This window comes from Triturus cristatus, chromosome 3_1, assembly GCF_964204655.1.
Source record: "Triturus cristatus chromosome 3_1, aTriCri1.1, whole genome shotgun sequence".
Lineage (NCBI taxonomy): Eukaryota > Metazoa > Chordata > Amphibia > Caudata > Salamandridae > Triturus > Triturus cristatus.
Window position 1 is genome coordinate 1120680353 of NC_140583.1, and position 25944 is coordinate 1120706296.

At 42.9% G+C, this 25944-nt stretch overlaps 1 protein-coding gene across 1 annotated transcript in view; it reads left to right on the forward strand.

Moving 5' to 3' along the window:
- LOC146861608 (contactin-associated protein-like 5) overlaps positions 1–25944 on the forward strand; it is a 1183739-nt gene that overhangs the window by 820428 nt on the left and 337367 nt on the right. Inside the window, exon 13 of the mRNA XM_085646457.1 lies at positions 17513–17713. Coding sequence (XP_085502583.1) covers positions 17513–17713 — 201 coding nt within the window. The remainder of the gene's footprint in view (positions 1–17512; positions 17714–25944) is intronic.

The following is a 25944-nucleotide window of genomic DNA, read 5'->3' on the forward strand; positions in this document are numbered from 1 at the left end:
TACTCCCTGCTGACGAGAGGCAACTACCTCGAAACACGTGTCCAGGGATGGCACACGCCACGCATACTTGCATTCACACTCGAGCATAGGTGTATCCGCCGACGCTGACCTTCAGGGACCATTTTCATTGGGGGAACACGCCTGGTAGGTGTAGCAGTGTGCGACCAATCTGGTTTAACTTTATATTCAGGCTCCCTTGAGCCGGTGGAGTCGACGGACTCATGGTTACGCACCTGCGCGCTATGAGAGGTACTAGACCTGATAACGATTTTAGCAGCTTACACAGCAACCCCACACATTTTCCTACTCCCTGCTGACGAGAGGCAACTACCTCGAAACACGTGTCCAGGGATGGCACACGCCACGCATACTTGCATTCACACTCGAGCATAGGTGTATCCGCCGACGCTGACCTTCAGGGACCATTTTCATTGGGGGAACACGCCTGGTAGGTGTAGCAGTGTGCGACCAATCTGGTTTAACTTTATATTCAGGCTCCCTTGAGCCGGTGGAGTCGACGGACTCATGGTTACGCACCTGCGCGCTATGAGAGGTACTAGACCTGATAACGATTTTAGCAGCTTACACAGCAACCCCACACATTTTCCTACTCCCTGCTGACGAGAGGCAACTACCTCGAAACACGTGTCCAGGGATGGCACACGCCACGCATACTTGCATTCACACTCGAGCATAGGTGTATCCGCCGACGCTGACCTTCAGGGACCATTTTCATTGGGGGAACACGCCTGGTAGGTGTAGCAGTGTGCGACCAATCTGGTTTAACTTTATATTCAGGCTCCCTTGAGCCGGTGGAGTCGACGGACTCATGGTTACGCACCTGCGCGCTATGAGAGGTACTAGACCTGATAACGATTTTAGCAGCTTACACAGCAACCCCACACATTTTCCTACTCCCTGCTGACGAGAGGCAACTACCTCGAAACACGTGTCCAGGGATGGCACACGCCACGCATACTTGCATTCACACTCGAGCATAGGTGTATCCGCCGACGCTGACCTTCAGGGACCATTTTCATTGGGGTAACACGCCTGGTAGGTGTAGCAGTGTGCGACCAATCTGGTTTAACATGGTGCTAATGGACCGTACTAAAATGGGTATGCAATGAAAATTGGACGCATTAAGCATCTACAACAACGAAAATGATTTAAGAGCAAACACAGGAAAAACGAAGGTAGTGATCTTCGGGAAGTATGCAAACCAATGTAAACAACTATGGAGAATGGGCAATCTGAAAATAGCAACAACAACCAAATACAAGTACTTGAGGGTTTGGATTATGAGCAACGGGAAGTTCGTAGCACACACCGCATCCATCAAATCAAACTCCAAGGCAGTGACGTATGACCTATGCAAATTGAACTCCAAACTAAAAAGCCCAACAACTGAACCCATTAGAAAGGTTATAAGAGCTAAGCTACTCTCATCAATTACAACTAGCATTTCCTGCGGCATTAATTAACACCATGGAATGCGCCAACTGCCGAGCATTCAAAAAATGTTTTCATATACCCACCATGCCCGGAAGGTCTTGATACGACTTGAATTCGGGCTGAACAAACAACGATACGAACATTGGGCATCGATTGTTCGGTATTATCAAGGGGCTTGCGCCACACCACCGAACACAATGAAGGCAATCCTGAAGGAAATTTTTGGGAAAGGCAACAATTTGTGGGGCAATGGCCTCCTTACTGCTTGCACTGAATTGCACCTTCACTAGACCAATTGACAGGATTTTATCTACCAACCCGGAATTTTAAAATCCATAAAAAAAAAAAACAAGTCAGGCTATTATCTAAGGAAGATGATATGAAGGAATTAGAGTCTTCCAGTAGCAATATCAGGTTATTAGCCAGTTCCTTCCATGATAAACTGAGACGGCCATACCTTGACTTCGCCATGAACAAGACAATTCTAAAGCAATTCTTGTCAGTGAGACTGATGGTATTGCTGATAAAAGATATTAACACTCGCTGGAAAACATTAGAGGCGGTCACTACTTGTAGACAGTGCCATCAGCATGAGGAATCCATGTTTTACTTGGTTTGCATATGCCACTGCTTGAATTATGCATGTCGCACGTTATTGAAACCTCTGTTTTTAAAATACGGCACACGCACCTGCACAGATGCTATGAAACTTCTCTTTAATCTGGAGACTGCAACGGAATTGGCCAGATTTTCGAAATTTGCACATCAGGTGAAAGAACTTCTATGTAAAGACTCAGTCAAGGACAAGAGGCAGATTAAAGTTTTAATCTACTGTTTTCATTTTTTTAATTGTTGCTCATTGTCCAGTGTTGGGACTATTAGATTTGCTTAATGAAATGATTACGTGTTAGATATGATTAATAGATTTGTGAAATGATTATGTTTTATCTACGATTGAAGAGAACGCGTGGCACAGAGAGATTCCCGCCCAGTTCCTTTTGTAACAATTTTAATTTATTGAAACACTAAACAAATTCAGAAATATAGATTACAATAGGGTATATTGATTTGGTGTTTAAACACTCGCCAATTACATTGGTTGTCATTTTGCTGGTCATGAGTTTAAATCCTGGAAAAGTAATTTCATTAGTCTGAAGCTCATAAATTAGTTAATATTAATAATTAAGATAATACCTGCTATTTAGAGCGCCTTGAAACAGTAAGAGCATGTAATGAAACACTATAAAACAAATGAGTTATACCGTGCTTGCCGTGAGATGCAAGCAACCACACAGATTGGTGTTTTGTACATGAAAGCTTGACAGCTAAAGCATCACTCTGAGTGATAATATGTTCACGTGAATGTTGACACACTGCTATTGTTACTAAACAGATCTCCTATATTGTTGATGGTGATTATACAATTATCATGTAAAATAAAATTAGATGAAGGAGCATGTTTCTTACGCCAATCTCCAGTAGCTTCAAAACAATTAAAAATCCTTCAGGAGTCAAGACAATAAGAAGTGAAAAGAAAAAGTAAAGTTTTACAGTCAATCAAGCAAAGGAGGCTATAGCAAGTTACCACATGAAAGCGAATTAAGATGAAACAAGTAACAACCTGCAGTTGCTGCCGTACAATTAGAATCTATAACAGAAGTCAAATTATGTTACTTTTGGATTACAAATGAAATCGCACTAAATTACACAATATGACCACTGTCTCGGATAACATTACTGGGAGAAACTTCATGAGAGGGATTACAAGATCCTAAAAAATATATAAATTAGTAGGGTCACTATAAGTTCAACAAAACAAACATTAAAATTACTATACTTAATTATACTTCAGGGGACTTCTTTGTGTGCTTTATGAATCTTCAGAACAAGGAAACATTGGGCCCCAGCAAAATTACAAGTAGCCATTACACCATAAGGCGACTCCTTACAATGGTCTCAATGTACATCCAGCACTGCATGGATGATGCCACCATACTGCTGTGTGTATGTGGAAGGGTATCACCCCATATGTCTGAATGCTGCCTTTAAATGATTGGAGGCTTCTCAAGGCCTCTTGGGTGCTGCATCAGATGACTGGCATGGTCTCAAAGTGCCTGCATTCTGCTATTAGGTGACAGGAGTAGTTCAATGTTTTTGAATGCTGCCATCTCATCCCGGAGGACTTTTTATGGAACTTAAATGCTGAATGTTAGAATGGGGGTCTCTAGATGGCATCAAGGTAAGGGGGATACAGTGCTAAAATAACCACTGCCACTCCTTGGTAGCTTGGCACAAGCAAGCAGGCTTATCTCAGAGGTAATGTGTAAAGCATTTGTGCACACATACAGTAATACAGTGAAAACACTACAAATGAACACCACACCAGTTTAGAAAAATTGGTAATCTTTATCTAAACCAAACAAGACCAAAATGACAAAAAACACAATATAGTAATAAAAATAAGACTTTTAAAAGGTTGAAACAGTTCTGTCCAAAGCAAAGTATGGATGCAGCACTTTCAACACAAACTACCTTCGATGCGTCAAAATCTTACACAAAAACAGTCCCAGGGAAGGTGATGCGCCGGCCTTACGCACAGGGAAGGTGATGCGTCGGTTCCTTACTCCAGGGGAGATGATGCGTTGGTTCCTTACTACCACACAGGGGAGGTGATGCGTCGGTTCCTCACTGAAGGGAAGGTGATGCGTTGGTTTCTTACTGTGCGGGGAGGTGATGCATCGGTTTCTTACTGCGGCCCCAGTGTTGATGTAGACTTGGCGTCCCGGTGCAACACGTAAGGATCGGGGATGCAACAGTTCTCGATGTGGCGGCGGCAATGGCGCTGCGTTGGTTTCTCCAACCACGGTCCCACGATGCGTTGGTTCTTGCAGCCGCACAACAGGGCCTGCATCGGAATCAGTGTGGGGATCTCAGATTCGGTAGATCGGTGCACTCGACGTAGCGTGTGGCAATTTCTCCGGCCACGGGCAGGTGCTGCGTCGGTTTCTTCGGTGATGCCTCAGAAACAGGGGCTGATGCATCACGCTTCTAATTGTTGTATTACTTTTCCAGCTTCCAACAGCAGGAACAACCTCCAGAAGCCCAGAACAGCAACAGGCACCTCTTGGCAGGTCAGAACTCTCAGCAAGGAAGTTCAGGGGAGCTGGGGGTGAAGTCTTTGTCTCTACTTCAAGCCCTTGGCAATCTTCCTCAAGCAGGGGACACTGCACACAGCAATGTCTTTGACCTCTCCTTGGCAGAAACAGCCACTGCAGGCCAACCCCAGATAGCACACAGCAAAGGGGCAGTACTTCTCCTTCATTTTCTACAGCTCTTCTACTTGGCAAAGGTTCCTCTTGAATTCCAGAAGTAATATACATTTCAGGGGTCTGGGCACCAATTTTTATAGAATGTATTCCTTTGTTGTTTGGCGGCAGAGATGCTTTTTGCCCAGCCAAAACCAGTTCTGTCCTCTTTAGTGCAGCTTCCTGGCAGGAGGTGGAGACAGCATTGTCAAAGGCAGACCCCCCTCCCCAATTGGCTGTCTGAACAGAATCTACATCCCCAGCCCCTGTCACTCCAAAGACAGATAGTCAATACACAACCTAGAAAAGGCACACAGGATGGCTAAGCAAGAAAATACCTAATTTCTAAAAAAAATATTTTCAAACACAGAATGTAAAAATCATCCTCACTAAAAGATACATCTTTATATTCTGAGTTCAGGAATACCAAACTTCTTCTACCTATCTTGTCCCAATGGGAAGTTATATTTATAAGATGTTATAAATGAACTCACATTCCATCCCATGGAACAGATAGCCTTTCAATGGTGAAAAACGAAATTGGCAATACTTCACTATCAGGACATGCACACACATCATTACATGTTCTACCTTTCACATACACTGCACCCTGACCATAGGGGTACCTGGGGCTTACCTTAGGAGTGACTCACATGTTTGAATCAGGAGTTAAACCTCTCCCACACGATAATGCTTGACACTTGATAAAGCACTCCAAATTCCATGGCTTACTTATATTAAAAGAAGCCTGGAAGAGGTAGGTCGCATAGAGCTATTTTATAAGCCTGAAACTATCACTAAGAAGGATGTGGAACTAGTTAAGGTAGCCTACCTATCATTAAAGAAACTGGATAGGGATGAGCAGAAACTTAAGAAAGTAAGTGTCTGTAGGGTTTTAATGCTCAAAACAACTCCACTTACAGAGCCTTACCTCCTAGGGTCCCTGTCCACACATGAGAAGTTTCTTTTAACCAGGTTCCGGACGAACCTCTTTCATCTTCTGGTGGCTAGACCCAAGGGCTGTCACAGAGGACAAGTGTTAGCATCCTGTGGCTGCGACGGCCAGTCTCCACAGGATTTGCTGCACTTTATGTTCTTCTGCAAATTTTATTTAGTTCCACGGAAACATTTCCTGGTCCCTATTCTAAAGAAACTGAATTTTAGACAAGCTCGCCCAGCCCTCTAGTATTTACAATTACTGAATGAGGATTGTATATTTTTTGTCGTGGGTTATTTAAAATCTATAATTAAATCATGGCCTTGTATGGATGTATAACGTGGGAGTTGTTGCTTCTTTGGGTAGATAACAGCATGTTGGCCTAAGTCCCCTTCAGGGTGTAAAATGAAAAGCAGGCCTATTTTTTCTATGATGTTTTATGGGACGTTTGTTCCTTATGAATTAGTAGCTTTACACATCCCGATCTTTCTGGCCCCTTTCTTTTAATAACGCAAAATATCCTAGAGTGGGTTTGTTTTTATGTCGTGTTTTAACATGCTTGATTTTATGTATATGTTGATTTGTAACTTTTATGGTTGACATTGTGTAACCGAATAAAGTTTAATTTGATTTAACTCACATGTAAGAAAAAGGAAGGTTAGGGCCTGACAAGTGGGTGTACTTGCCAGGTTAACATGGCACTACCAAACTGTGCACAAACACTGCAGTTGCAGGTCTGAGTTACATTTACAGGCTGCTCATGTGGGTGGCACAATCATTGCTGCAGGCCCACTAGCAACATTTGATTTACAGACCCTCGGCACACACAGTGCACTGTACTAGGTACTTAACAGTAAAATAAATAAGCCAATTATGGAAACACCAATCCATGACAACAATTTACAGAGGGAGCACTTGCACTTTGGCACTGAACAGCAGTGTCAAAGTGCCCTAAGCATCTAGACCAGCAAAAACGAAGTCCAACACACAGCAAAATAACAAGAGGCAAAGGCAAAAATTGGAAGGGGTAAACCAGCTTGGCAGTGCCTTTCTGAAATATCATGCAGGCATGGGAAAAAGGCAAGTGAGATTGATAGCAGGGGCATGCAGGGAAAGAGCAAATACCAACATAGCGGTTGAGAAGCCGGAGCCCAGTAAAAGCTGGGGTAATAGGAGCCCAGGAGATAGCTATATGAGCACACCCTGGTGGGTCCTGAATGAGTCTGGTCGTCTTAGCGATATTGATTAGGAAAGTGGGTTGTCACATAGCTTGAAAATAATATCTTGGAACATAAATGCGTTTGCAGGGCAAATAAAAGCTGAAAGCATAAAATATGTTTCACTGCAGGCAGATATTATTTGTTTACAGGAAATATGGCTATGCAACAACACCCCGGTAATTAAAGGTTATGTCCAACTTCATAAACCTGCCAGTAAAAAAAGATTTGGACAACCATCCGGGGGGATTATAACACTTACTTCCACCAGGATCGCGAGAAAAGTGAAGTTAATAAATACATCTTGCAAATGGGTGTTGGTTAGTGCGATATCTCTACTGTTTTCTGAAAAGTTGAATGACCTCTTGATTCTGGTGAATATCTACATACAATGGGGTTCTCAAGAGGAGTACGAAATGGAAATGGGGCTATTTAATGATGTTATGAATTCTTTAAGTGAAAAGCATGAAAACGATTTGATGGTCATCATGGGTGATTTCAACCACAAACTAAATCCCAAAAAACTAGACCCTTGGTTCAAAGACATCATATGAAAGGGGTCATTTAGTTTAAATGGCAGGATGGAATCTGACTGTCCAGCGAAACAGACCTTCAGAATAGGAATTCAACGCTGTCCCATGGATTTTGTGTTTATACATGCATGGAACTATGCCACTGTAAAAAGGTTTAAGGTAATCCGGCGTAAAGAAAGTGATCATAATGCCCTGTATTCTGAGTTAATAAGGGGGCCTATAAGTCATCGCAAAAAAGTCCCCCCAAAATATGTCATACCCCAAATGCCAGTCCACAAAATTAACAGATGAATACTTAGTGAAATTGGCAAATTTTCAACAGAAATTAAATATGGAGGATGCCATTGATCAGGATGTTGCATGGTTTGAGGACAAACTTGAACAGGTTGTACAATGCCTTAAAGGTGACCTAAAAAGGAAGAAAAAGGATACCAAAGACATGCAATCCAGCAAAGAAGGCAAATAAGTTGGTTTGGCTCTTGAAAAAAAAGAAGATCACACGGAGAGTAGAAAGACGTTTGAGGATAAGGTATGACCAGGGGAGTCTGACTAATCTAATTAAACTAAAGAAGGAATATAAAATGTTAGTATGGTCCAAGAAGAGGATCTTTAAAGAAAAATGTTGGGAAAATCTACTTGAAACAATAGACACAAAAAATGTTAAAGGTTTCTGGAAGCTGATTCAGGACGCCTCGGGTCGGACCTCAGGAACCATGAGCTGCGTAGTCAATGTGGCAACCTGGGAGGAGTACGTATGCCAACTATATGAGGCAAGTAATAAGTAAGGAAAATGCCCACTGTGGAGGGGCAGTAAAAGAGTTAAAGTCATCCTTCTCGGTAGAAAAAGTGAAGGATACAATCAGAAAGTTAAATCTAACTCTCGCTGCAGGGCCAGATAATTTACCTGCCATTAAAATTAAAACACAGCTATACTGGTGGGCACAATTCTTATCCCAGATGTTCTTAACTATTCTAGATCCAGGCTTTATCCCTAAATCCTGGAGGGGGGCTGTGATCAGACCACTACACAAGAAAGGCGACAGGAGGTACCCTAAGAATTACAGATTGATTAATCTGTTGGATATTGGAGTAAAGGTTTTCTCTAAAATAATCATTGGGAGATTGAAGGATTGGGTGGAGCAACAGTCGATTGTGCCAGTGGAACAAGGAGGTTTTAAGGAGGGCCACTCTATGATTGACCACTGCTTCGCCTTATGGGCAGTGGCTCGGAAGTCCATGGAGCAGCAAGGTAGACTATACTGCTGCTTTGTCGACTTCCGAGCGTCTTTTGACCTGGTGGATAGGGAGAGCCTTTGGGAGACTTTAAGAAGTCTATTTTCAGAGCGAAGGTGAATCCAAATGGGGCGTTCTGTTCTCGATGAACAATGGTTTCAAGTATGCTACCCTTAAGATTTTGAAAGGAGGACAGAGCTATAATATGTATATAGGTGTATCTGGTTCATGATGATAACAGTAGCTCTTAGACAGCCTGTGTGCTCTGTCAGCTCTTGTGTCGACTTTGCTGAACTCCCATTTGAATCAACAGGAGTTCTTGAAGTTATATAGGGCTATTGACCATTGTTTTATGTGTCAGGAGAACGCAAACTATCTGATTGAGAGAAGTGCTGCCCTCTACAGATTCAGTTTAGGAAAGACACTCTCACATATGTATCAAACACCAAAAACAAGTTCATGCTAGCGGGAATTTAGTAAAGTAGACCCTGTGTATTTGCAACATGCCTTGTCGCCAATCTTTATACATTATGCCATCATCGTATAGCAAGGATTGCTCAAAGTGACATAAGTGGTGCCATCCCAGTCCATTTGTTTCTTAGTGTGACTTGCAGTTTGCCATCTTGCTGTTTATTGCCTTGCCACGACTGCCTTAGATGATGATGGTTTGCTTTGGTCTGGCACTGTAAAGGATTATTTACGTTCATGTAATCATCATATGAAACATTGGATGCTAGTCATTGTTCATCATTGTTCAATTGACAACCTCCCACCATTGCCTCTTCCTATCCCTATGTATGTCACTGAGCTAAACCTTGATTCTTTGAAGAATGAGAAGCTATGCGTGGACTCCCAGAGATGAGGGGACAGTGAAAGCGTCTACTTCCTCGGCTCTTTTTTCTCCTTGTATCAGAGAAATAAGTGGGTATTCTTGTGTAGCCACAATTACCAATTATGGCCAAGTAAATCTTCCTCTATTGAGCCTCTATTTTTTGACACATTGGCATCTGGAAGAAGAAATTACACCCCTTGTTCAAGCACCGTGGCAGGCAGACACCGGGCAAGTTGATGGACTATCCCTTAGCCCTACAATATGGATTCCAACTGTTCTTTCTATAACAACTAGTGAAGCAGCCCTTTCCATGCTAATCATTCTTATATCATGCAGCGTTCAGTGCCCCTATTGGTAGCACTTTGTTTGCCTTCCTTCCCAGCTACTGTGCTAGAAGACTAATCCTTGTGTGGTTCTGCCCCTTTTGTGTGTCAGGATTGACTTTTGTCCGCCTTATACCTCCCCAATCAAACTAGGTGTCACTGATTAAACAACTTTATCTCCTATTCTTTTTAGGTATTGCATTTTTCCTCTTATGCCCCTTCATCAAAAACATGTATTAGCTCATGATTTACAGAAGACATATAAATAGTGCTGTACGAAATTTGTATAATTTCCTTGTATACATTATGTTAAGTGTCGGAAAAATTAAATGAAGCTATGTGAAACGAAAAATTGAAATGTTGCTTTTTTCATGGCATGAAATGTGTCCTCATGTTCAACATTTATGTGAGGAGGCAATGCTCGCTAAAAAAAAAAAGACAAAATCACAAATTCTGCTTGCAAGAGCCATTTGCGTTCTGTCTATTCTTGTTGTTGGGGTATTCTCACGAAAGCAAAGATTTTTTTTTACACCCATGCGAGTTAAATTACACCATCTGGCGTAATGACAGGATTTCACACAAACAGTGTTAAATGACATTTTGGAAAATACTATACTTACGCCAACTCTGTGTCACAGGTTCCATGCATGCACATCAAAATCTATTTGAAATATTCCTGTCTTTTGGAGGGTTTAGACTGAATTGGCCCAAGTTCAAAGTCATTCTCTTGAACCCCAAACATATTTTCTAATCAACGTCACAGTCACATTCACTGCAAAACATGATGGGACAGCAGATTTATGGACTTTAAGAGGGTTTATTAAGCATTACTGCAAGTGTGGGTTCTTCCAACCACTGGACATTACATCATGTCTTGTGGACAGGGGCCTCATTTATGAGAAGTGTTGCATCGCTGCGTGAAAGCTGCGAAGCAACACTTCTCAGTGCGCCCTCCTTGCAACATGATGGATGTGCCATATTTAGTGTATAACGCATCATGTCACAAGGAGTTACAGATACGGCAGTACTACTGGCGTATCTGTTGGAGCAAGAGTGTCACATTGCTCGAGTTGTGTCGGCAGCGGGACGCAACTTCAGCAATGTTCCTTTCACATGGGGCAAGCCCCATGTGAAAGGGCCTGCTTCAACCTCACGCCTGCCATGAGGCAGGCGTAAGGTTTTGATGCATCGGCGTCATAGAAGTGGTGCAGTGGAATCTTATAGATTTCACTGCGCCACTCTTATGACCCTTTCTTGCAGGGAAATGCCCAACCTGCATACATTATGCCTGACGCAAGTATAATGTAGCACAGGCGTTTATGAAGTGACTCATCTGCCTAGATGCATCACTTCGTAAATATGGCACAACATGGTGCATTATTTATGCCACTGCTGCATCACTAAAAGTGACACAACGACGGTGCAAAAGTGACGCTAGAGCTCATAAATAAGCCCCAGAGTGTCTTTTTCTCATTGACCCCCGGGATAGTCAAATGCCTTTCTCTGACCATGTTGTCCTCTCTCTCCTTTTAATTTAGCTAAATGTGATGAGGCACATGAATCCAGAAAAAAATTAAAAGGAGAGTCATTAAGCAACGCTCCCTCCCTCCTATGTCTCACTTGCATGGAACAGACAGGGGAATTGTCTGTCTGTCTAGTACCTTCTTGAGAACTGATAGGATGCTCTTCTATGCAAATTGTTCTTCAGGTCAGTAGTTCCTCCCTTTTCTTACCTCTGCTGTTGCAGATTTGTGCCCATTACTCATCCCTGAGTAGTATCCCACCGTTTATATAAAAGGAATCCCTTACAATCTTCTTCCTGGATAACTGTGGTGTATTAACTATGCCATCACAAGATCTATGGGAATTGTGTCTCCTCAGATGCCTTTGTTGAGGAGTGCTGGTAGGAGCTGGTTTGGGACTCGATGTAAAAACGCAGGATGCCAGCTCCCCGTCATTCCCTTTACCGCCGCTGTCTTGCTGCTTGAGATGGGAGTATTGGGACCTGTCTCATCCCATGTCATTTTGTCAGTAAGGAACTGTTTGCCATCATCATGAATACTTCTGATGCTTTATTCTTTTTCCTGGCTGTAGGTTGCAAGAAATAACCTTAACAACGGGGGCATCACATCGCGATGCCATTACAATCCGGTCGTTACAAATACCGCGTTGTTACCACGCAATGCCATTACTACGCAAGTCATTACATCGACTTGCAGTAGATGGCGTGCGAACATTAGAAATAGTATAGTTTACTATTCCAACACATTCCCTACTGTTACGTCGGCTGGAGTTGGAATAGTAAATTATAAATTTCTCATGACAGCGCGCCATCTACTGCAAGTCGATGTAATGACTTGCGTAGTAATGGCTTTGTGTGGTAACAATGCGGTTGTTGTAACAATCGCCTTTGTAATGGCACGCGAAGTAATGACTCACGTTGTAATGAGTCATATTCGTAGGTTGCACCATACTATATAATCAGAAAGGCATTCACACATTTGAGTCCTGTGTGCTTAATCGAGGAAGCCTCATTTGGAGTTATTACTCTACCAAATGCCTCCTAGCTGATTGAAACCTCTTCATTATAACATTTGTCTTCCTAAAGGGTGATCTCCAAGGCTTGCAAAGCAAAGGATTATAAGGAACCACAAGACACATCCTAATCCAGTACTCAAATTTACCACATCCCACCAATACCAGTAAATGTTCAACTTGATGTAGACGTAGTAATTTATGACTATTACAGATATCATTTTAACTACAAACAGCAATAGCCAGTCTGATTTTTTAAACTTCATAGGATTTTTATTATGTAATAAAAGTTTAAGGCTGGCCTTAGCTAAAACCTTTTGATTTTAAGAAAATTGCACATATATATGTAGGGGCTCTAAGACCTGCCATCCTTGGAGTAGTTTTTGTTGGCTCTACCTCCAGTGTTGTTTATGTTATGCTGGACTCCATTTTTGCTGGTTTATGTACTCTGGGCACTTTACCACTGCTGATTAGTGCTCGGGTGCAAATGCTCCCTGTGTAAGTTGTAATTCTGATTGGTTGTCCATGATTGGCTTATTTGATTTACTGGTTAGTCCCTAGTAAAGTGCACTGTGTGTGCCAAGGGCCTGAAAATCAAGTGCTACTAGTGGGCCTGCAGCACTGATTGTGCCACCCACATGAGTAGCCCTGTAAACCTGCCTGAGACCTGCCATTACAGTGTATGTGGCTGCAGTTTTAAACAGCCATGGTGACCTAGCAAATGCACCCATTTGCTAGGCCCTAACCTTCCTTTTTATTACATGTAAGGTAGGTAGGTCCGAAGGTACCGCCATGGCCAAGGTGCAGTGTATCTGAAAGGTAGGGCATGTACTGTTGTGCTTTACATGCCCTGCTAGTGAAATACTGTCAATTTCATTTTGTCACTATTGCAGGGAATATCTCTCCTATAGGCTATCATTTGACCTGCCTTGTAACATTTTACAAGTGTAATTATCATTTGGGAACAGCTAGAGAGTTGGAGTTTGGGCTCTCTCTCCTCAGGGTTTTAGTGAAGGTGGTTTGTAAATTAGGTGGTTGAAAATGCCACTTTTAGAATGTGGGTATTTTCTTGTTTAACAATCTTGTGTCCCTGCCTGTGGGATCAATGTCTGGTTTAGACTGTCTAAGGCCTGTTGGTGGATTCACTCAATACAGTCTCACAAAGGGAGTTGAGGTGTGCCCAGCATGTCCTGATGGCCCATCGCCAAGCTAACAGGCAATTCTGAGCTAGAATGGTGGGAGGAGCTGTCACCTACACCTGAATAAGGCTGTGCCTGGTCATTCAGAATACCGTCTCCACACCCCGGAGTGTGTCTGGAGATAAGACCAGGCAGAACAAGAACTTGTGCACTATAAAGACAATCCTTTGAAGAATGCCTACTTCAAAGGCCAACATTGGTGTAAGTATTGGACCTAGAACCCCAAACTGTAGAACACTTCTAGATCAAGAGGAACCTCTGCCAAGGAGAAGTGCTGAGGAGGAGTACTGCCCCGTTGCTTATGTTGCTTTTATGGGTTGGCTGGCAGTTGCTGCTACTGCTTTGAAGAGGAAAAGGGACTGGACTTTGCTTTGTATGCTGCTTGTGAAGTATCTCCAAAGGCTTATGTGTGTTTGCCTCCTGTTAAGAAGTCTCGGGGCCATCAAAGATGTTACCTGCAGCATCCCTGAACTCCACTGCTGGGAGTTCTGACCTGCCAAGTGGTGCCAATTGCAGTTCTGGGCCCTTGGAGGTTGTACTTGCTGCAAAGACCTGTTTGAAACCAACAAAATTGACACATTTCCTTTCCAGCGCCTGTTTTTTTCTACGCAGCACCACCGTGTGGGAGAAATTTCCTCTCACCGCTACTGTGCGGCTGAAGAAATCAATGCAATGCCTGTCAGCGGCTCAAGAAACCACCACAGCCCGAACTCAACGTGCTGTGTCTCTAAAGTCCAAAACCCCTGCACTGACTCCGACGCAGGCCCTGTTTTGCAGCTGAAAGAATTGATGCATAGTGGGACCGCAGCTGAAAAAATAAACACAGCGCCTGTTTGCCACTGCTGCATCGACCTGCAGAGCATCTGGATTTCCATGCATCTCACCTGAGCGCCACGTTTTTCTAATGAATCACCTGCAAATGAGAACAGTCTAAATTTGTCGCAATACTTCTTCTGCGTGTTGTAGGACTGATGCTTCGCCTCTCCTTGAACTCAGGAACCAACGCATCACTGTGTTTTCCGGCACTTCCCTCCTCTGCAGCTGTTTTGCCTTGTGGATTTTGGCACATCTGAGGTGCTTTGTGTAAAATCACTGCATCCATAGAGTTCTATAGACAGAATTCCATCAAACCTTTTAAAAGTTACATTTTGAGTTGTGTATGTTGGTTTTTGTCGCTTTGGTCTTGTTTGGTTTAGATAAATATACTTTATTTTTCTAAACTGGTGTGCTGTCCCTTTGTGATATTTTCACAGTGTTACTGTGTGTGTTATGTACAAATGCTTTACACATTGCCTTTGAGATAAGCCTGACTGCTCATGCCAAGATAACAAGAGGGTGAAAGAGGTTATCTAGGTATGTAACTCCCTTACCCTGACTAGAAGGAAAGGCCCTTACTTGGACAGGGCATATACCACTGCCAGCTAGAGACCCCCTTTTCAAACTTGGGCTTTCAGCCAGCTTTTTTCGTCCATTAGTCTGTTAAGATGTCTTTCTCATTTGTTCCTCCCACAACGGCATATATCATAGTGCACAGTCATCTCAGTTCAGGCATTGAAACAAATATTTCTTTCTGGCTTATAGTGAAGGAGCCTCAGTTAAAATGTAAATCAGACACATCACTTACCTGTAAGAGGTGAAGGCAGCGTGGGTTCAAAGTGTGTGATCAAGGGTTAAAAACAGACACAATTCATTGTACACTTCGGCCTTTGTTTTGTAAAATATGAACCACAAGATTTCTTTCTATCCTTTCTCTCTGGATGTTTGTTCAACAGGTATGTGAAAAATTATTGTCATTTATACAGTAAATATAATAAGAAGCACTGCTTGCCCCTGAGGACGTGGTGACTAATTAGCAGCAGTGGGTAAATTGAGTGACTTTTAAAATAGGGCATGGTTGCAGTAAAATCATGATGAAACAGAATTTAGTAAAATGGCAGTAAAACCATTTACCAATGCAAAAAGTGATAAAAATACTGTAGCTACGGCTCAATGATAAAGCCTACAAAGGCCAAATCATCCTGAAGAGGTGGCACAGCCCATGCTTTCTTTGTAGATCACAAGCTTGTTTTATGAGATCCGACCATGCTTTCAGATTTGCCCAGGCAGAGAACTGGTGGGGTAGGAGAGGCACCACAGAAAATATCAGTAACTTGAGATCTCGACTTATTGCTTATCAAGGCAAAATGACACAACGCCGAATGTGCCCCTCTTCACCTGAATGTTTTTATGCTAATGCTGCAGTCATTATATAGCCCTATATCTATAAACCACATCTTCAAATTACCCCAGGTATTGCTGTGGGACAGTGGCTCTTAACCTATAATCCAAGGACCCATGGGAGTCCGCGATGCCTTCTTAGTGAGTCTGCAACTGTTTAGAAAATGTGAAATTAGTAATTGTGGGAGCACCTTGAGTACAGCAAATGGAATCTAATACAAATGATTAGGGACTCCAATCGAAGCACTGGTAGGTGCTGTGAAAAAGAGAGCATGCAGAAGTTGCAAAACAGACAAAGTGAGAGGCTAGACTTTCAGTTGCGACCACCACAAACAAAAAGTGTTGGACCGGGTGGAGAGGGCGGGGCGGTGAGTGGGGGAGGGGAGTGTGGGGGGAGGTTTAATAATAATAAAAAAAGGAGACCTACCTTGAGCTGATTGCCACCTCGCGTCTCGGCCTTCCTGTGCTTCCCGGTCCCAGCAGACTCCAGGACAGCATCACAGACTCCCTGTGCAATTCCCGCACTGCTTTCATGCAGCACAGGGATTGGCCTTAGCGGGCTGGTTTAATGCTCGCTCAGGCATAGGGAGTGTGTGTTGTTTCTCCAACCCAGCTGTGCAATACAGCTGTGTTGGAGAAACTTACGGGCACATGTGTGTTTGGCCGGCCTAAGACGGCCGGCAAAACACACATATGCACTTAGAAGTTCACCAACTAGCCCTCTTCCCCCCTCCCATGGCTCCGCCCCACCCCATCCTACACATGCTGGCTGAGACTGCAGCTGAAAATTAAAACAATGATAAAATATTGTTTTATTTGTCATCTGCTGGCTCTGAGCCAGTGGGGCAAAGCTCCTCTGCCATTGCGGATAACTCACTTTCCAGCCGAGGGATTCCAATGGAAGATTTCCACAGCCTTTCTGTGTTGGCGTTTCCGACACAGAAAGGCTGTGGGAATCCTACTTTGGGATCCCCCAGCAGGGCCCCCATTGGTGCAAGACCTCCGAATGGCAGCCTTGGGGTCACCCATGCTACCCCCTGTTAATCCCTGCACCCGGTGGCAGGCACCTTCAGGTGCCTGCCACCGGGTGCAGGGATGAACTGCAGCTCTGCTCTTTGCAATGGGAGCATGCATTCTGCTGTGGAATGGATGCTCCCATTGTAAAGAATAGGATTGCGGCCAAACAGGGTTCGGTCACATCCTACTTGCTGGGCTGGAACCGATGACAGGAGGTTGTTCGGTTCCAGTTCCCAACCGATGTCGGACGGACTCTGTCCGACATCAGCATCGGCCCCTCAGTGTCTGTTAAAATGTCCCTATTTCATGAGAAAGCTGAACAGTTTACTGTTCCAGGAGAACTGTATATAGAGAGGTCTCTCAGTTCAATTCTTGAGTTGCCAAACACGTGAATTTCAAACACTACAGATGAACTTTCACAGGTACTATGGTTGACTTTCACACAGAGAATCACTAGCTGGATCACGGTTTTGTATTACACTATCCAAACAGGGTTTGTTTTTACCAGACTTTAAGATTGAATGTTAAAATAAACATATTTACTTGTGAAGGTAGGACGGTTTTGAAGCACCGCAGCCCTTAACATCAATTTTAGGCCTGGCTTTCTGTTGTGCAAATACCATTGAAACACGGCCGTGAATATGTCTGCATCTCCACTCCACGGTTCTTTTTCATTTCTTCTCTAACACAAATACTTTCACTTTTGCAGAGGATAAGATCTGGACTGTGATGGGCCACAATAACACAGCGCTCACCAGTGTCCAAGGGTATACCACCGAGCGTCCGTACTCCATGTCCTTCGACTACGGCAGCAGCAGGCAGCAGCTGGAGGCCCTGACAAGCAGCGCGGAGTACTGTGAGCAGGAAGTGGCCTACCACTGCCGGAGGTCACGGCTGCTCAACAGTCCCAGTAAGTAAACACACTGCCATATTTTCTGGCAACATTGTATGTATTGTGCACCTGCCTTGTAGCTTCACTTGTACACGGCTTGTAGCTCTAGCTAGTGGCAAGAAAGGAACAGATTACGTAGATTTCGCCTCACTGAGCACGGTGGCAAACATACTGTTGAGTGTAATTATGTACTGAATCATATTTATGACGCGTGTTCAATCGTGAATATGAAATACCTGATTGACGTAAATAATACTTGGAAGACGTGCTGTGCAGGGGAAAATATTGGATTCGAGAATATATTAAGTGTCTATTTTTGATGTATTCTTGTGGTTTGTATAAATGCATAGCTAATCCGTGACACCTCTGGAGCTGACATGTAATTGAGGCGCAAATTGGGCCACCTACAAAATTTACACACACACACAATTTCGTAAAATGTTTAAATCTGACTTTGTATATGTGCATTTATCTTTCTATGTATTTATAGCTTATATACACCTGCACACAAAGTCACAGAAAAATGTTTTAAGCAAGCAACACTGTTTTGCTGTGAAGATGCATGCACTAATTGCAAATTAATGTGTGTTGCAAGGTGTTGTGTTTTTTCTTACACTGCCTCCCAGCATTGTGGGTGGCCTTGTGCTGCTTGGTAAATCTGTCTTTAGTATTGCGTTGCTGTTGTGAGACAATGCATGACGCAAGGGCAGCATAATAAATATTATGCTAAATCTGGGTCTAAATGAAATTATATTTAAAGAGGACCCCGTTGATGCAAGTATAAATGCACAATTTCTTCCGTTCTAACTGAACTGCTCAAGAACAAGGATTCCTCAATGGAGAATAGCAAGCTAACTCTTTTTGAAAACCTTCCTGTTAAAATTATGCCAATAGATGTTCATCTTATGAAGGAAAACACAATACGAATCAGAATCCACAATATTTGAAAAAAAGGGTCTGATACTTGACGGATGCACCTTACACCTGATACACACAGAGATCCAGTAAAAATTACACATTGTTGGGTACAGTGAAAATTGAGAATTACATGTAAAATTGAAAGTACTTCAAAATGTTATAGTTTGGAAACCTGCTACATTTAGCTGAGTGAAAAACATCTGTGGAAAAGAATTATCATTGATTAAACCAAAAGTAAATGAGAGGGTACACAAATTGAAAACGTATGGTGCATTGATTATTAAAACCTTACATTTGGGTTTGGTGTTGTGTGGTTATGAAGTTAACAGTGGCAATGGGTGTGTAGGTGAAGAGCAGTATTGGCGAGTAGGAAGGGAAAGTCAGGGAGAAGAGACGAAATGGGGCATTGAAGGTGGGCAACATAAAAGAATGAAATTTCACAGCACAGCAGCCAAACATATCAATAGCTAGCCATTAATCCATTGGATCATTGGTAGCGTGACATGCAAACTGAAGTGCTCACAAAGGGTTGGCATGTATGCACATTGACTGCCCCACCTGTCTCAAAATTAAATTAGAACTCCAAAAGCCTGGAAACATTTGCCTTCAACAATTCAGGCAGGTACATAACCCTTAGCATGCCCACTTGGGCTTGCATGGTACTGGCTGGATGGTAAATCCTCATTTTAATATATTGCTACTGTGTGGATACACCATGCCATTACCTTGTCATTCTGAGTTAAATTCCATAGAATGGGGAATTACCTTTTGGGACTAGGTTCACCAGTACTAAAACCATAAGGAATTCACAATTCATGCATTTACCACCTGCTGTGAGTTGAATCGCACAAGGTGCAATAACATGTCTCCATGTTGATGGCTTGAAGACATCTGTCACTTCAGCGTTTGATTGGTATTTACTCAAAATATAGGGCGGAATTGGGCTTGTCTGTCAATAAATTGAAAACTTTTGTTAAGACAGCGGGCTAGGGAAGGAAAAAGTCAATCCCACTCAAATTAGATGGGTGCCTCCTGGTATTTGTAGTCTTTTACGTACTTAGGTCTCCTCTTTGATTCCAAACTTAACTGAACCGTCATGGTAGAAATAGAATCTACATGCTGAAATGAGGTGTAGCTGAAAGCTGGAAGTTTGCTTCTAATTTGGGCAAAAAACCTTGTAGGGAAATGGCAGAAGTTTATCTGGCAAAATCTGTCGCCATAGCAACCTATGGCACTGAAATAGGGGGTACGACTCAAGTGGGGACCTTGCAAACAGTGGAGAACATGTTTGTCAAAAAGTTGCTATTGGTCCCTCAGGTCTGCTTAAATCTGATTGCCCATAAAGAACTTGGTTTGTCATTTATTACTGATACAATCAAATTAGGCCCGCTCTTTCTTTGGTTGAGAATTTGGAATTTGGAAGAGAGACTCAGTTATGTTAAATCAAGTGATACTAAATGATATTCTCAAACTTGATCGAGCAAATAGAATCCCATGGTTAGCTTATGGTAAGCAGTCATTTACAGACCTGGGCCTTGCTTTTTTGTATACATCACCCTCTAAATGTTTGTCCTTTTCTAAGGCCAAGTTAAGAGAGGCTTTTATAAATAAGTGTGATTTAGATTGTTGACAACGTAATCAAAGTAAACCTATGGTTCAATTTTAGCAGAATGTGTCTAGAGCAGCAACAGGCAATGACTCTTACCTTTCTTTTGCCTCAAACAATTTGCACCGTTATTTATTAACTAGAATGAGACTGAACTTTTTTTGGTTAATGGTAGGTGATCCAGCAAAAGCATATCTGCTAAATCAATTATTGCTATGCCCCTGTGATGATCAATCTATGCAAACTATGTCACATATTCTATTTGTCTGCCTTTTTCCATAAGACAGAAAGGAAAAGTTTAATGTATCCATTGTTAACAAAACTGAGTTTATCTTCTCATTCCTCTGCTCTCATAGTTATCAATACACTTGAAACCCCCTTAGTTTGATTGCGGATTTTCTATATTCAGTTCTGTGCATTAGGAAAGCTGCATCAGCGAGGGGGTTGCCCTAATGGATGTGTTTTAATAGTTTGCTTTTATCATCTATTGATGTACTGTAAGGATGTGTTTACAATAGCCCAAGATCACTGTGGGATTAGGGGAGCTTGTCTTGGAATTGTGCTGTTTCTAATTAGCTTGTTTTAAAAACTTGTTTTTATAAGTTTTTTAACTTGCGGAAAATGAATTGCTCCTTGGTGCTTATTTTGCTGCTAACATATTGTGCCGGTCATGTTTGTGACTTGTGGTATTTTTTCTAAGTATTGCAATTGTTGATTTCAGAATATGCTTGTTTACTATCATACTGTTTTAATGTTACTTTTATGCATTTGTCAAGTTATTTTGAATTGAATGTCTCAATGTATGGCAGTGCTTCTTTTCATAGATTCACTCCTTGAATGGGCACTTGCAGCAACCAACTAGGCAAAACCCGCCATGTAGGTGGTTTAAGTCGGATCCTTCAATGGATAAGGTCAATTCAGGCTGGCAAGATTATATACTGCAGTGGACTGAAGGAAACCAAATACAAGTCTGTTTCCACTCCCTCTGTTAATTATTCCATGACAAACGAATCACAGAATGTTGTTGAATATGTATGGTCCGGTAGGCGACTTCAGCTGGCTGCTTATCGTCCATGTTTTGTAGTGTTTTAAGGAGCACTGCTTCAGGAATACAGGAGTGATTGATGAGGAAGTGCCTCAGTTCCCCCTCAATGGAGACCAGGTTCCCGCCCCTCCAACCCCCCAAAAATCTCTTGGAGCAAGGCATGCTTCATCTCAGCAGAAGGGATGTCTAGACCCAAATGTTTCATCAACTGGCTCAACCCTTAGTACAATAAAGTTAAAATCATTATATCTGACCTATGAAGTATTCAGTAGAAATCCTTCTGAAAAATGTTACTCTTTAAATTTCCAACAGGATGTTGAGGCGTGACCCACAAGGGAGAACTTCCTTCCACTGGGAAATTTAGGCCCTACTTTTTCCCTGTAAATCCTCCAAGCATTCTGGAAAATGTGTTCCTATATTTAACACTCCTGCTTTATTTAGCAGTGGCTGTTGACGACGGGCAGGGGTGAATGAACTCCCTGAACAGCAGGCTTTTTGTTTTACAAAAATAGGCTACAACCAATAAAAAATAAGACTCTCAATGATAAATGTTTACCATATATTTGTGGAATATCTACCAGGGGTAGGGGTGTCATTGTTGAGGAGCACGTGGAAGGCAGCAAACATACATTTCTTTAAAAGTTCCACAGGCAGTGACATACAGTATTAGCAAGTGGAATAACAGAAAAGGAGAGCGAATACACAGTGTTTGAAAACAATGCCAAAAATCACTTGCCAGTCTTTCAGGTAGCGGGTATTAATTAATTCGTTTTATTTAGTTTGTTTATTTTGCAACTACAAGGTACTCCTTAAAAATCCGTTTGAATGAAAGATGCCAGCCAAAAGCCAGCAGGAGTTTCTTTCACGTCTTTATGATTTCAGATAGAGAAATGTACAACCATAATCACATTTTAAAATGTATCTTATAAGCATAACATTATTGTTAGATATTCATGCAATTAACACAAAATTCAGATTTGTGCACACTGCGACACATCTCAAGATGTGCCTATTGGAATTTAATTCTACTTACAAACCAGATTCTTACCAGGTTTTACCTCTGCCTTAAACGTATGGGCAAACAGGACAGAGTACGTAATTTACACACAGGCTAATAGAACGTGTGAAATGCAGGCCAAATAGAATTTCCAATTCGGATGCAAATGTGGGTGGAAACAGAACTAGTCACATATTTAAAGTAGTGGGTCATTAAGATGCATGACCCCCTGCTGACACATCAAGAAGTAGATGACTCGAGGAGTATTACTGGTACTACATCTAATGAAACAAATTTGAATTAAATAAGTGTCCATGACACACACCGGAAAGAGAGGATGCGGTGCATGACTTAGAAAAGGCAACTGAGAAGAAAAAATGCTTCAAACATTTTACAAAAATATGCAAGCAAGAAAATGTGTATTTTTGCCATTGAGAAATTGAGTGATTGCTAAATTAAAGGCAGAGTAGGAATTTGAAAAAACATCTAATAATGTAAAACATATTACGTCACTAATGACATGTTCAGTGACATCACTCATGACGTCACTGATGACGTCTCAATTGAAATCACCGATGACATCACTGATTACATCATTCAGTGACAGTGAATGTTTTTAAAAAGTTTAAGAGTGTTAACTATATAATCCTAGGTGTATTAGTGAATAAGTGGGTGTTTCAGTGCCTGTATGGATGTTTCAGTGGGTGCATGACTGACTATATAAGTGAGTGATTAGGTGTCTCAGTGAATGTATGGGTGAGTGACTGGTTCTGTGAATGTCTGTATCAGTCTATCAGTTGGTATCTAACTGGCTGCATGGGTGTGTGAGTGGGTACATGAGTGGCTATATGGGTGAATGATTGGTTATCTGAGTACCTGTATGGGTATCTGATTGTCTGTGTGGGCGGGTGGGTGAAGCGGTGTGTGACTGCCTATATGGATGAGTGACTGGGTGAGTCAGTGGCTATGAGGGTTAGTGAGTGCATGTGTGAGGGGCTGTATGGGTGAGTGAGTGTGTGTGTTTGTATGACTGTGTGGGTGAGTGAGTGCATGTGTCAGTGGTATATGGGATAGTAACTGGGTATGTGAAAGGTAGTATAGGTGAGTGATGGGGTATGTGAGTGACTGTATGGGTGAGTGAGTGAATGTGACAGTGGCTGTGTGGGTGAGTGTGTGCTTGTGTCAGTGACTGTATAGGTGCGTGAGTACATGTTATTATCTGTGTGAGTAAGTGAGTGAATGTGTGTATAACTATATGGATGAGTAAGTTGTTGACTTTATGGGTGAGTGAGTAGTTGTTTGAGTAGCTCTATGGGTGATGAGTGGATATGTCACTGGCTGTATTAGTGAGTGAGTGGGTGTATGAGTCGCTCTATGGGTGAGTGAGTGGATGTGTGTGTTGATCTATGAATCAGTGAGTGGCTGTGTAAGTACTGTTAAGGGTGTGGTTGTGTTTGAGAATGGTAGTGTGGAAGTTGGAGTGGGTGCATGAAAGGTTATTTGGGGGTGAGTGGGTGAGTCAGAGATTCTTTGGATGATGTCATCAGTAAAGTTATTTGAGATGTCATCAGTGATGTCATCAATGATGTCACTGACCATGTCATGAGTAATGTAATATGTGTGGTCATAAGCAGTGCTTTGCGGGGGCGTAAGTTATTGTTAGCTCAGCTAACTATAACTGCTGAATCACACTGGTTTTGTTTGGGTAAAACCTAAGCCTCACTCTAACGTCTCTGTAACCTTTGGCTTTTCAGTGAATTTCTAAGGTTTTTGTTTATTCCATTTCCTAAGTATAATATCCCTATAACCTTTGTTTTTTCAGTGAATTTCTATGTTTTTAAATGCTAATTCCTAACTATAATGTCACTGTAACCTTGTTTATTTCAATGAATTTCTATGTTTTTTAAATTTGTGGTCACATTTGCAGAGTGGTGGACAAAGGGGGCTGGGCCTCTGACCAGCTCTTAGGAATCCTGCTGTGCATGACTTACAGGAGGTACCAGGAGAGCTTCTTGACCCCCAAGGTGCCTCAGGAGTAAAGTGGACTTCATACCCCAACTAGTAGTGCACCAGGAGGTGTGTTTGCAGAGTGGTGAAGAAAGGAGACATGGCCTACGAAGACCTGTTAGCAGTCCTGCTTTGTGGGACTTACTGGACGTAACAGGAAAGGTCCTTAAGAGCCAACTACATCACCTGGGGGGCCAACTGTCACTCCTGGCCACTTCATAATTTTTTTATTGTAAAATAGGGGAGGGGAGCCATGCAGCCCCCCTTTCTTGGGCCAATGTCAGCCCCAGGGGCTCCCTCCCTTTGGGCCTGGCAACTTCGTTTTTTTATTTTTAAAGAGGGGAAAGGGGGCCGTGGAGACCCCCTCCCAAACCTGGTTTTTGCTCCTGGGACCTCAAGCCCCAGGGCCCAGCGTTTTACAGATGGGGTGGGGGGCTGCACGGTCCCCTCCCTGGATTGAAATGGGTCCCAGGGACCCCATAAGGTCTGCCTATTTGAAGTAGGTGCCTCCAGTTCACCCACTCACCAATGGGACCACTGGAGGTCCCTGCCTTGCTCCCTTCATCCTGTGGGTGCCAGAATTGCTTTTGGACAGAGGGAGCTGCTAAACATGCAACTCCCTCAGTCCAAAAGCAATTCTGCTACGCTTCTAGTAAGCAGGAGTATTTTCTGCTCTCACCAATTTAAAGCGGAGCAGTGTTTGCTATGGCTTAGCCCCCGCCAAGCATAGCAAACATCAATGTGCCAGTGGTGGCCACCCCAGGACATCGCTGGAGTTAGCCCTGGGGGGGGGTCCCCAGGGCCATCTGTGGCTCCTGGAGGGGTGCCACATGGTCCCCATTGCAGAACACAGCCCGGGGAGATGGCAGTCCCCAGGGCTGTGTGGGGAGCATGGCCCCCACTTCAAATTTAGCCATTTACCCCAGGGAGGCGGCAGTCCCTGGGGCTGCGTGGGTGCTCCATGGGCCTTCCACTCTTATTTCATTTAAGCCCCGGGGAGTTGCTGGTGGGGTGTGCAGCCTGCAAATTCATTTGGAATTTTGCCTCAGTGAGGTGGCAGTCCCTGGGGCTGTGAGGGGCACGAGCCACCCAGCATTCAATAATAATTTGACCTGGGGAGGTGGCGGTTCCCGTTGCTTTAATGCTCCTTGGAGGGGTGCCCTGTGCACACCCATCCTAAGTATTGTACACTTGCTCCCAGGACCTGACCCACCCGGAGGCCAATTACAAATGAAGCGCGGGAGTCTGCACTTAATTTTTTTTTTTTTTTTTATAAATGCCAGAGGCCTAGGCAGTCAGGGTGTTTCTACCCTGCCCCCTTCTCTTTATTTTTAATGTTTTTTCCTCTGACTCTGTTCAACCGGGTCATAAGTTGGCTGCCAACACATCCTTATTTGAAGTGTTGGCAGCCAATCAGGTCTCAGCACAAGATCTTGAGTGGGGTTGTGGATCCTCTGCATCCCCAGTATATATCTGAGAAACCTTTTAATAACTCCACAACTACTGAACAGATTTACACCAAATCACAAAAAGGCACTTCCTTGGAGCAACATCAACCTTCCTGACAAATTTGGTGTAATTCCGTTCAGCAGTGCGGGCTGTAGCCGAGTCTAAAGGTGCTATAGTAATTAACATGGGGAAAGTTAGCTTTAAGGCACCCCCTGTTTCTCTGCCCC